Raw genomic sequence first — 13,593 nt, 5'->3', positions numbered from 1 at the left:
TCATTTTAGCCTGTTTTGTTGGACCTTACTGATATTATACTCTCTACTGCTGTACACAACCCAGGCTTGGATACCTATGCTTACCATTCAAAATGACTAGCACTTTGGAAATACTCGTTTTTCTGATGAAGCTATTATATAGTATTTAAATTGTAGTTTGCAATCTGATATTTTAACTCTGTGGTGCTTACTAAAAAGTATTGCTATATTTAGTGGTTAATTCAAATAAGTTGCTAAATATGGTACTGGATGATGATATGAATGCATATCATAACACAATATGATAAGCTTTGTGCAGATTCATTCATTCGATATCAAATATAGTTTTCTTATAATTTAATGTATTGAATTCTTTAGTGTAAAGTTTTAACCTCTATTGTATACTTTAAATGGAAAAGCAAACCTCAGAATTGATGCTCTTTGTCTAATTGGTCGTCTGGGGTGGAATATATACTGTTTGATGCCTCCATGTGATTCATGTGTACTGATAAATTTCTTTTTAAACTTGCAGCAAATAGTGGCAGCAATAAATGCAGGGATTATACCTTTAGGAAACACCTCCAATCAAATCAGTCACTGGGATTTGGGAAGTTCCTTCTTCTTTGCTGGCACTGTTATTACAACCATAGGTAGGAGACAACTTATTTTGTTTTTTAATTTTGGTACAGCTTGTGAGCTAAAATTCACTTGTTTGAATTTTTTTTACAGTTGGTCAAAATGGTCTACTTAAGGTAGAAAACTAGATTTCAGTAAATTGATTTTGAAAAGAGAGTTTAAAGGTTTGAACAAAGGAATGATGGAAATGAGTTATTGTTTCAGAATACTGAGTTGTTTAAAATCCATATGAAACTCGAGAGCAGTTCATTTGAGTCATTTGACTAAAGGATAAGAACATCAGGAAATAGCTTGAAATGGTGATTTTTTTGGGGGGGACAAGTAGTTTAAAAATTTCCTGCATCTTTGATTCTTTAGTACAGAAAGAAACGATTTGAGTACGATTTTGACATTCTTTTCATGAAGTTCTTATTTGATATCACGTTCTTCAACTTGTAAAATTTAACTCTGCATTTGAACAGATTGTTCCTATTTTTATATACTTGTCTATTATGATTATTTCAGGCCTTTTTCATGCATTATGTTTTTCTAATAACACAAATGTATAAAAAATTAACACTGAAATACTAAGATTACAAAAAAATGAAAGTTTAAGCCCTTGACCTTTTATCTTTTAATCATGTTGTGTGTCATACTGCTAAAAAGGGTCACAGTGGAACACGGTCTCTTTTTTTGGGATTGACTGTGCATCCACTCAGCACCCACTAGGCAGCAGAATGGGTACAAGTAGATGACTTCTCTTCTGTTAGTTAGTCCTTCAGTGCCCAAGAGATATCCAGAGGATATAAATGCAGACCCCATAGTGAAAGCCATGCTTGCCATGCCGTGAGGATTGGGAGGAATTACAGCTGCTTGTTTCATGGAAGGAGGTGGGTTTAAAGCATACTTTTCAATAAAGAGAAGGAAATTGACTCATCACAATTATGAACAAAATATGTGTGCAAAGGGAATTCTCCCCTTCCACACGTGCTCGGGATGAGATTTCCTCTCATGGGCTTGACCTCTGATTTGGGTGTGTGAATTACGATTCTAAAAGTTTTAATTTTATTCTTCGATGTCATTGATAGATTATGAAGTGTATACAGTTTTCAAATGAGTACCTTATATCAAAGTCCTAAATAAGTGAACATGGACAATTTATGGATGAACTCTTGCTTAGAATTTTCCTTTGAGAGGAATTTGTAGTGTCCTGTCATTACGTGAATCCACTGTAATGCCTCTTTGTGCTGGAACACTTGCCAGTGAAATAAATACCTTAGCATGTTGATTTTTGCCTTTGTTAAGAAGTCAAAGAGCTGTGTTTACTCTTACATCTCCATCAGCTAGGTCAAAAGTTGTGTGGCTGCGAAAATCTGGAAGAATGGCAACCTTGATATTTAACCATAATAACAGGTTAACTTTGGAGCTTAGACATCTTGGCCATTTCTACTTTGGAAATAACTGTTTATTGTGTAAACTTCTTAGAGTCTGGAAGGAAAAAAAAGCTCACAGACTGAGTGAGAATGGTTTGTTTCTGCCCAATGAGAACTCAAATGTCCACGTTATAACTCATCATGACCACCACTAAATTATTCTCCAAGAGACTTAGTCATTATACAGACTTAGTGTTGCATCCTATGTTTATAAACAGTCTCATTTTTTGAATCCCAAATTCAGTAAGTTTTGCAGACATATACTTCAACACATGAAAAAAATAAACCGTTATTACCAGCCTTACCCCCAAATTATAGCCATTAAGCACAGTAGCTGATTATTTAGGTTGTTTAGGTAGCAGCCTGACAGCCCAAATCTCTTACTGTTCTATCTCGGTCTTCGGTGGATTAAGTCATTCTAGGTCACCGACATTTACTCCATGGTCTTCTACTTCTAGGTCAAGGCCATCTCCTAGGACCTTGGACTAGATTATGGTCTAGGGCGAGGTACAAATTTTGGCCTCTTTCATAAGTCTCCATTTGAGAGATATCCAGTCATTATTTAATAAAATTCAAAGTGTAATTATTAATATTGCTAATGATAATAATTGTATGATCTTTGAAGTGGTTTATAGAAATCATAGAAATTGTAACCTCTAGCACTAAGCTACACTGTTGTTTAAAAAATAGAACTTGAGACAGTCTGGGAGAAAAAGTTGCAGTTGCTCTTGTAGGGTGCCTGATACAGGCAGTGCTTCATGGAGCTGCATTGGCTGGACTGTCCCAGATTTTTCTACTCAGTGTTAACAATTTGTCTATGAAGCCAAAGTGACCCTTATTATTCATTAGAAATATGCCCAAGAGAAGTTCAGTTATACAAAGTAGAATATTAAAATTTAAGAACTAATTTTAGAGAATCTCTTCATATATCTACACACTGTTTTCAAAATCACACCCTTCCAAGCCCTTCACAAATTCCATTTCACAGTTGCACAGACTAACATCCATTCCTGACTATTCTTTTCTTATTCCTTGCTTCCAGTTCATCAGTGAGTCCTGTCGGCTCTGCCTTTAAAGTAGATCTATAATTTAACTACTGCTCACCATTCAAACTGCCACCATTTTGGTCCAAGCCAGCATCATCTCAGTGCCAGCATCCATGTAGAAAGAAACCTTCTGCTCAGAAATATTCTCTGGATTCCAGCTCATTCAGAGCAAACACCATACCCCACTGCTTATCGCACCTAATAAGATGCAAGTTCTGGGATTTTTATGTGTTTGAGTCTTTTCTGTATCCCCAGTGCCTGACACGTAGTGGGTGCTTAATAATTATTTTTGGAATTAAAAACAAATGGGGATTCTAAATGATATGAAGTGTACCTCGTTGGAAATTACATAACACTAAATTGATAACATTACACTAAATTCTTAGCTCTTTAAACAGGCTTCATTACTAACTCTTTTGTTTGTTCATTTACTTACTCAAAAAATAATACAACATGATCAGTCTGCTACTATAAAGATAAAAGATAAATTACTTGAGCCTGGGTGGCACACAGACCAGTCAGGGAGGCCCGTGGGCAGACAGTCATTTACAATATAGTATGCCAGGTCCTATGGCTTAAGAGCATTCAGTGGGAATGTATAGGAGTGACATTGTACATAGATACTGGGGTAGGTGGGTGGGTAAAAAAGGAGCAAGGAATACTTCCCTTTCCTTGATAAATGTCCTATTTGAGATTGGAAAAAGAATTAGGAATTTCCCAGATGAATAAAGGTAGAATAGGAACATTCCAGGCATCAGGGGTTCATGTGGGAAAGATTAGGGGTAAGAGAGAACATGGTCTGTTTAGGAATTACAGGTCATCTAAAATTGTTGTTTGTAGTTGAAGGGATTCATCTTTAGAACCATGTAAATCATTAAGTCAACGTAGTAGCTCCTATTGGATCTATGCTACTTTTGCCACTGCTGGGAGAATAAAAGGAAATAAGAACACAGTCCTTGTTTGCAATCAAATTTGGGAGATAAAACTTACAATGAGGAAATAATGGAATAATAACAAAAATAGGTCTTGTATAATCAAATATTACATGGAACAATGGTTTCAGTGCTATAAGAATTGAGAAAAAGGAAAGAACATGTGGGCTGGAATGGGGAGGAAAAGCTTAATTAGAGAAGTTGGATTTGAACTGTGCTTTGAAGAAAACGTTTTGGTTTAGATTGATGGAGGGGGAAAAGCCTCCCAGTCTGTGAGATAGCTAAGCTAAAACACCAAGGGAGAATGAGCCTGACTTATTTCAAGGATAGAAAAGTACGTATTTGAGTAGACCAGAGGAATTGTTTAGAGGAGTAATGGGAAATATTATTGACTGATTCACATGGGAAGAATACAGTTGAATATAATTTGGTTTTTGAGAATTTTGGACCTACTGTACTAAGAACATGGATTTTTTGGGAAAGCGAAGTGACAGGTTAAAAGTGACATTAGAAGATGCATCTGTCAGGAAGAGGATACGTGGAGACTGACGGTGAGGGAACAGTTAGGAGACCATTTCTGTGATCCACAGAAGGGGAGTGAGAGTACTGACTGGGAGGATTGGAGTTGATGTTGAAAGATGAGATTAGGACAAAAGGTTGAAATATAATTAGATGCGGGAATCAACAGGCCTTGGTGACTAATACAACAAAGAGAGAGGCATCTAAATGTTGACTATTGAAATGAAATGAATATCTAGGCAGCAGGCTGGTAGTTCATAAGCAGTCCTAGTTGATCCTGTGAAGAAAAAGGAGTTTAAAAAAATGGCCAAGATGTTATACATGGTGTTATATTAGGAAGCTTCATTTTAGTCATTTTCCCACCTCAATTTTTATTTGTTGGTTTATTCTTTAATTCAGACAGACTAGAAAGACAAGGTGGACAGGCTCCCTCCGGAGCTCACATTGGGGTTGAGGAGACCCAACAATCAGTCAGTGCACTTGAAAACAAGACCATTATCAATGGCAGTAAATGTTCTACAAGAAGTTCATGTACGTGGTCAAGAGTAGGTAGTGGAGCCAGAGCAGGGAGTGGCAGGTGCTCTAAAGCAGACTGATTCAAGGGCTCTCAGAGCAGGTGACAGTTAAGCGGAAGCCTAAAGGATGGAAAGAAATCAGCCAGGGAAAGAAGAGTGCAAAGATGGGTTCAGGCAGAGGGCACAGCATGGCAAAGAGGAAGCGAGGTTAGCAAGATGAACAGGGGCCAGCGGATGTAGGACTTGGTAGGTCATGACAATATCCTCAATTCAGTGAGAAGCCACTGAAAGATTTAAGCAGAAGGGAGTCCTGATGTGACTCAGGCTGCTGTTCAGAGGGCAACACGGAAAGCAGGAAGGCGAATGAGAAGGTTATTTTATTACTCCATATGGGAGAAGATGTTGACTTGAACTACGGAGGTGGCCGTGAGGAGAATGAAAAGTGGACGGATGCATGATCTTGAAAAGAGAGTTTATGGATGGAGATACACTTATCTCTGAGAATGGGGCCGTGGGTGGGGGCAGGGTTAGTGTTTTAAATTTTATTTTAAAGCTAATAAGAAATCACTTAAACTCTAGGAAAGGCAGTTGGCAAAAATGATGTAATGGAAAACTGTATTCTATTTTGAGGTCAATTTAAAGATTAGAATAAGATGTAAGGTGATTTTATTCCCTGAAGGCATTAAAATATAATAAAGTTTTCCCCAGTGGAAAGTAAATCGGAATGCCAGGGACCGGATTTGCCCAAGCTTATCACTGAATCATCCTGATCTCTGAGTGTCAGAATGCAAATAACAAGACACCACTGTGGTCTACAGCAACTTTAAGATCCCAAAGCATCATGTTAGGTCTTATGGAAAACATTTCCTTGGAGTAACATTTCTCGTATTTGCAAAGCACTCTTGTTTTCCACTCCTTGAGTTATAGAGATTGGATTCAGGTATATAGTTTCTATGTTTAGTTTTTCTGTATTTTGAATCAGCCACTGGGACTTTCAGTTTCCTTTTACCTAGATTGAGTTATTGAATTGCTGAAGCTGTTATGACAATGGTCACAGATTTTCTGCCAACTCTTATTTTACCTGTTTAGCATAATGCTTAATTATGCATTAGAAAACGGGGGAAAAATTAAAGAAAGATTAGAAAAAAACAGGGAAAAAAGTTAAAGTTTTAACAAACAGTTCCAGATAAAAAGAAGAGGTCAATTTTGGAAATGCCAAGACTCTATTGAAAACTGTAAAGCCTATGCATATCTTTAGCAGAGAGTCTAGGACCTTTCTGTTGGTAAAAAAGCTATAACTTAAAAGGTGAGGGAAGAGGTGTAAGATCTTTTTTGTTCAGTTTTGTAATCTCGTGAAACCACTGTCTGAACTCGGAAATGAACAGACTTGAAGCAGTGGTGTAGAATTTGACAGTCAGCATTTTCCCGGGGGATGATGTCATTGCAGCGTTGGGTGTTGGGTGCTATCTTATTAATTTGGTAGACTCGTAATTCTATGGCATTTCACTGGTCTCTTGGCTGTTCTCTGAGAACTGCATATTGGATTTTGGAAACATTGAGCTTCCTTCAGGCAGCTTAAAAGGCAGGTAATCTTGCAAGGTGACTTCCAGCTCTGACTCCACAATCTCATTGCATTTTTCTTTATGCCGGTTTGTTAAAGTAGATAATTCTTTTTCCAAAATCTGTACTTCTGGTGTTGTGCAGCTGAAATACAGAAGTTGAAATTAAGAAATTGTTTTGGGTCTTTGATGCTCTGTTTCTCTTCCCATCCACTAAAATTAATGAAAATAAAACCTATCTCAGGATATTAACATCAATTCCTACCATTCAGAAGAACCTTCACATAGGTTTATTTTCTAAGTTAAAATGCATTTATTCTTCAGAGGAAATGCCTTCTGAACGGTAGTTAAGATTGCAGAGTGCAAAATTATATTTGATAGGCAGTAAAGCAGAATTATTGCATAATAATTATAGTATTATAGACTCCAAATCTTTTCTCATTACGTATGTATGTTAATCAGCACAAAGAGGTTTAATTCAGAGCACCTAGTACTCAGAATCCTGTGCTAGTTGGAAAGGGATTTAGGAGCATTAAGGATGTAATCTTCCCAGGAGTGAGGCAGTGTTTTTATTATTATTATTATTATTTGGTAGTAGAACGCAGAGCAAGAAAGTATAGATATAAAAAAACCAGAAGTGCCGGTAAGAGGAGGGCTGGCTATGGTATCTGCAATAGTAGTCATCCACGTGTTGGGTGTGTTCAAAGCAGGAACTGCTTGTATTCTGTAACAAAATATACTTTTATATATTTTTGCCTACTTCTGAAAAGTTTGCGATAACATATTTTTAATCTTCGGGAAATCAGTCACTGTCAAATGATGTGATCATGAAATTACCCCAAAATTGGAAGCAAAGAATTGTCATGAAGTTCATGCCCTGAATAAATACAGAATCTATTTTTAATCTTGTCATTTCCCCCTTCCCAACCACTATATGAAATGCAGCACGTTTGTCATAGATGATAGATTTTATAGAGCATCTGATTGACCACTAGATATGCAAATATTGCTCGGAATGTGATTAAAACTAGGTGAGATGATTATCAGAAAAATATTTTTGTAATTGCCTCAAGTATTGCATTTGATAGGGAAGAAACGTAATAACATTTGTCTGGGCCTGTCTACTGTAAGCTAGTAATTATGCTACATATTTGTTTTCTTCCCAGTCCTTTAAAAAAAAAAATCTAGACTTGTGCAATCTTACTCTTGGAAAATTGGCATTGTTATTTACGTGGTACTGTAAAAATAACATGGTATTTACAAAAGTAGTACCTGTGCCAAATTAGGTCCATGTGTAAGTATTGTGGTTTGTATGCACATAAGGTACGATGCACATAATGACTAATTCTAAACACAAAGGAATTCCATGCAGCCATCTCTTGGTTCTAAAGTACCACTGGGGAAAATATTGATATTATGAACTTTTGAAAGTCCCAGGTCATCAAAAAATGCATGTTAATTACTAATCTTAAACTTCTTCCCCTTCTAACTTTACTTTTAAAGCAAAAACAGTAAACATGGGCAAATTTGGTTGATGGGTTGTACCTCTCCTCTTTAAGCTTAAGTTTCCCTTACTGGAGATGCTAACAAAGAGTGAAATTTCCAAAGGCAAGCAGCAAGAGAAGGAAAAAGAAAGAAAGGGTATGGAATAAACCATAATCAGCCTAAGTAGCTCCTGTTTAAAGAGTGCAGGTTTTAATAAGTAATTTCAGTGGTACCTGTAGATAACTTAATGAAAACTCTGTTTTTTGTTCTTTGTTTTTTTGAATAAGAATTAGGTGATTTAATATATAACAAATGAGACTTCATCTAAAACATAGAAAAATGAAGGATCATTCAGTTAATGATATTGAGGTAACTAGTTCCCAACATGGAAAAGATCACTTAGAACCATGCCTTATACATCAACATAAATTACAGTTGAGTTCAAGAGTTAAGTTTTTCAAAAATCACTCCTTGGGAAAGTTAGAATAATTTGATTACTTAATATAGATAGAGATGAGTTATGATAAGCTATGCTAAGAACCAACAGAAAAAAAAATCACAGAAGAAAATATGTATTTGACCAGGTACAAAAATTGAATCCTCTGTACGCTTCCTGACACACATACACATGCAGTCACCAAGCTGAAACATCAAAATAGACAAAGCAGTTTGTACTATGAAAAAAGATTAATATATATCACATATAATTCTAAATAGACTTATAAAAATATCAAATCGTCATAGACAGTTAAAGGACAGATTAGAAATTGGAGGTTATTTAAACTATATGTTGCCTTAAAAATCTAAGAGATATATATATATATATATATATATATATATATATATATATATATATATATATATATATATATATATATATAATTCTACAAAATTTATGAATCTAAAATCTGTATGGGGCTTCCCTCGTGGCGCAGTGGTTGAGAGTCCGCCTGCCGATGCAGGGGACACGGGTTCGTGCCCCGGTCCGGGAAGATCCCACGTGCCACGGAGCGGCCGGGCCCGTGAGCCATGGCCACTGAGCCTGCGCGTCCGGAGACTGTGCTCTGCAACGGGAGGGGCCACAACAGTGAGAGGCCCGCGTACCGCAAAAAAAAAAAAAAAAAAAAAAAAAGCTGTATGATGCCAAATACTTGTGAGAATATTATGAGAAGGGCACTTTCCTATATTGCTGGTGGCATTGTAAATTGATATAACCTTTTTTTGGAAAGCAATTTGGCAATGTGTTTCAAGAGTCATAAAAATGTTCATACCCTTTAACCTAGTAATTCTCCTTCTGGGAATCTATCCTAAGGAAATAATCCAAAATATTAAAAAATGCCATATACTTGACAATGTTTATCCCAGTGTAATTTATACTATATAAAAATGGAAACCACTCAAACTGTCCCACATAAAGGCTATGCTTTAGTAAATTATGGTCCATTCACTCAATGGAATGTACATGAATATAAAATAGTGAGTATTATAACTCATTTGTACTAACAATTCCTTCTCATGGTAAATCCTTTTCTGAGAGATCAGCTCATGTCCTACTTACTTAATAAAACTAACAAAGATGTCATGCGTCATCTTTTTAACTGTTGGGAAACTCTGTTTTAATATCATTTGATGCATAAAAAAATAGATGTAGACATGACCTCCTAATAAATATTATACTGCAAGTTAATAAAGTGCTGTACATATTCATGCAGACACTTAACCTAGTTGTACTTACGTAGTACAGCTTAGAACGAAAATATTGCTCCCTGTTTTTTTCAAAGGAGTGAGTCAGTAGAAGGAACATCAGATTTCATTTCATAAAATTTAAGTTTAGGTTTCTGCCTTTGCCACTGGCTAGGGTTATATTCTTGAGCAAATCACAGTTCTTCTGTTATCCTTAATTTTCTTATTTGTCACATGGGGCTAGTGTTTCTCACAATCAGAACTGTTGTGAAGATTAAATAAAGTTATGTATGTAAAAAGAGCTTGTACACTGAATCACAGCATACTAATTTAAAGTAAGCTAATTTTGTTACTAAAGTAATTTTTATTAAAATTTATACTACACTTATTTCTATTACTAATGTTAACAAAGAAAGAAAATACATTCTTTCCTAAAGCTTTAATCCACACATTTTAATTCTTATAATATATATAATGTTGCCTTCATATAATTAAGGTTTGCTCAAACCAGTTATTCTCACAAATGCTAAGTGTTAGATTTGACTAGTTTCTTAATCTAGTTAATTTGTTTTGACCTAATGAAACGAGTTGATTTTAATGATACCTAGATAATCCCAAATGTGATCGTCAGAATAATATATAATGAAACAGGTGTTACTCTTAGTTGAGTAGAATAAAAATTAATATTTTTATAAATTTTTTTCTATATGATTTTTTAAAAAATCTATGCCTCTATATTAGGATCTGCTAAGTTATTTTCTGTAGTAAATGATCCTCACATCTTGGTGACTTTACAAAATAAAAAGTTTATTTCCTGATCACATTGTACGACCTGTGTGGGTCAACAGGAGGGCCCTGCCCATTGTTCTTGCTCATAAGAAGGAGACCATGGGAGGGCTTCCCTGGTGGCGCAGTGGTTGAGAGTCCATCTGCCAATGCAGGGGACGCGGGTTTGTGCCCTGGTCCGGGAAGATCCCACATGCCGTGGAGCGGCTGGGCCCGTGAGCCATGGCCACTGAGCCTGTGCGTGTGGAGCCTGTGCTCTGCAACAGGAGAGGCCACAACAGTGAGAGGCCCGTGTACCAAAAAAAAAAAAAAGAAAAAAAGGAGACCATGGGAAATTGAACACTGGCTAATCATGCTTCATATACGTGCACACATTGTTTTTACTCACGTGACGTTGGTCAGACCAACTTCAAGAGTGTAGGTGGGGAGATGCTATCCTACCTTATGCTCAGAAGAACCAAGATATTTTGTGACAGCTCTAATAACTTCCATAAACAAATATACTAATTAGATACCTCCTTGAATGTTATTTGATATACAAAGTAATTAAACATTACAATAAAATAAGTAACATTATAATAAAATATAATATTTTGTGGAATATATATATCTCTTAGATATTTAAGGCAACATATAATTTATATTTTAGGGCAACATATAATATAAATTAAACATTATAATAAAATAAAGTAAAATAGTTTATATTTTAATTTGCTTTCTCAAACTATGTCTCCTTAACTCCATCACTGCAATAGGATTTTCATTTTTCACATCTAATATTGTGCTAGTGAAGGAGATTGTGCTCCAAAATTATCTCTCTATACAGTGGTTTCATCAGTGAAACTATCTCAAAATGAAAATAAAAATCAATATATAAAGTTCTAATTTTAGCTTCTTGGCAGAGATTTTGCTGTCACTGGTGATATTATACAGGGATCCATTAGCATTTAGAGTACAGTCACCCCTTGGTATCCAAGGGCGAATTGATTCCAGAACCCTCACAGATATCCAAATCCATGGATGCTCAAGTCATATAAAATGGCATAGTGGGAGGGAGACGCAAGAGGGAAGAGATATGGGGATATATGTGTATGTATAGCTGATTCACTTTGTTATACAGCAGAAACTAACACACCATTGTAAAGCAATTATACTCGAATAAAGATGTTAGAAAAAATAAAATGGCATAGTGATTGTATATAACCTACAAATATCCTCTCATTTATTTTAAATCATCTCTAGATTAATTACAATACCTAAAGCAATGTAAATGCTATGTAAATAATTGTAAATACAACGTAAATGGTACGGAAATAGTTGCCAGCATGCGGCAAATTCAAATTTTGCTTTTTGGAAGTTTCTGGAATTTTTCTTTTGTGTATTTTTGATCCATGGTTGGTTGACTCTACTGATATGGAACCCAAGGATATGGAGGGCCAACTGCATTTTAGTAGTGATCACTTATCACGATGATACAAAAACAGTAAAACCATTTAGGAAAGTAAGTTAAACGACTGAGTTTACTTTTGATGTAGAAGCAAAATAACGCAGGGGTCAGCAAACTATGACCCTGTGGGCAAAATCCCACCTTCTTTCTGTTGTATAATTATTAGAACACAGCTACGTCCATTTACTTTAGTATCGTCTTTGGCTACCTTCACGCTATAATGGCAGAGCTGAATAGTACAACAGAGGCTATATGGCATGCAAAGCTGAAATTTTTACTATCTGGCCCTTTATAGGAGAAGTTTGCTGACCACTGGACTAAAGAAAAGAGTGTAAAACAAGGAAAAAAATACAATTTGTAAATAGAAGACCTGGATTTGTCTTGATTCTAACATTATTCACTGTGTGATTTTGACCAGATCATTGAACTTCTCTGAATTATTTCCTCATGTGAATAGTCCAAATGACTTCCTAGTAGGTGAATAATAATAGCTGTGCTTGCCATCTCCCAGGATTTTATGAAAACTCAAAGGATAATATATTTCATAATGCTTAATTAGCTACTGTGCAGTTAAAATTGATCATTTTAAGAGAATATTCTGTATTTCTCCATTTTTCCTCATTGTCCAGTAAAGACTGAAGTGAGCTTTGTGATTCAATTTCTGTGAACCTCTGGAAGGGTAACCCTCAAGGGCTTATAATCTTCTTTTCTGGAGAGAGGGCCCAAAATGTATATCGGATTCTCAAAATGGTCTGTCATTCTCAAAAGGGTTTAAAGCCATTGGCTTGAATAATTTCTCTTTTAATTTTCAGACTGATAGTAACATTTTGTAGCACTTCAAAAATTAAGAAAAAATACCATATTAGAAACATCATAGCAATATGCTCATGTAGATGCTGGCCAACTAAATAACTGCTTAGAGAACTGAGTATAGTGCTCAGAAAGCAACCATGTGAAAATACATTTCTAAAAATAAGAAAATCTTATGTTTCTGCTGAGCTCTGAGTGATATTACAGTGTCAAATATTTTCAGTTCTTCCAAACTCCTGCAGATTCTGAATTGTTTTCTGTAAACATGATAAGAAATGTTATGTTTTAGAAAACTAGAGTATTACCATCCCCATTCCTGACATTCTGGGTTTTAAAAACTCAGCCTTCCTCCTATTATATCATTATTAGAATATAGCTACATCAACTTGTTTTAGTATTGTCTCTGGCTACCTTCACACTATAATGTCAGAGTTGAATAGTACAACCGAGGCTATATGGCCTACAAAGCCAGAATCTGGAAAAGACTACACACACACACACACGTGTATAACTGAGTCACTCTGCTGTATACCTGAAACTAACACAGCATTGTAAATCAACTATATTTCAATAAAAATTACACAGAACAAAAACAAAAAGCATGCAAATATAAGAATTTAAAAAGTGGTACTGGATAAAGGAAAAAAAACTAGACCAGGAAAATAGGCTGGAAATGGGAAGGCACAATTTTAAAGGAGTTTAAAAGATGATATTTCTTTTCCAGTTTTTTATATTACTTGTTTTCACTTTGGATTTGTGTTTCTAAACTGTGAACACAGAGTGT

General features: G+C 35.5%; 1 protein-coding gene across 2 annotated transcripts in view; it reads left to right on the top strand.

The window, feature by feature from the left end:
• Positions 1–13,593, top strand: part of KCNK2 (potassium two pore domain channel subfamily K member 2) — a 164,356-nt gene that overhangs the window by 50,581 nt on the left and 100,182 nt on the right. For both annotated transcript variants that reach the window (XM_059994806.1, XM_059994815.1), the window contains exon 3: positions 512–629. In XM_059994806.1, coding sequence (XP_059850789.1) covers positions 512–629 — 118 coding nt within the window. The remainder of the gene's footprint in view (positions 1–511; positions 630–13,593) is intronic.

Source organism: Delphinus delphis, chromosome 1 (assembly GCF_949987515.2).
Source record: "Delphinus delphis chromosome 1, mDelDel1.2, whole genome shotgun sequence".
Lineage (NCBI taxonomy): Eukaryota > Metazoa > Chordata > Mammalia > Artiodactyla > Delphinidae > Delphinus > Delphinus delphis.
The sequence above is the reverse complement of the archived record's forward strand: the minus strand, read 5'-3'. Positions and strand labels throughout refer to the sequence as shown.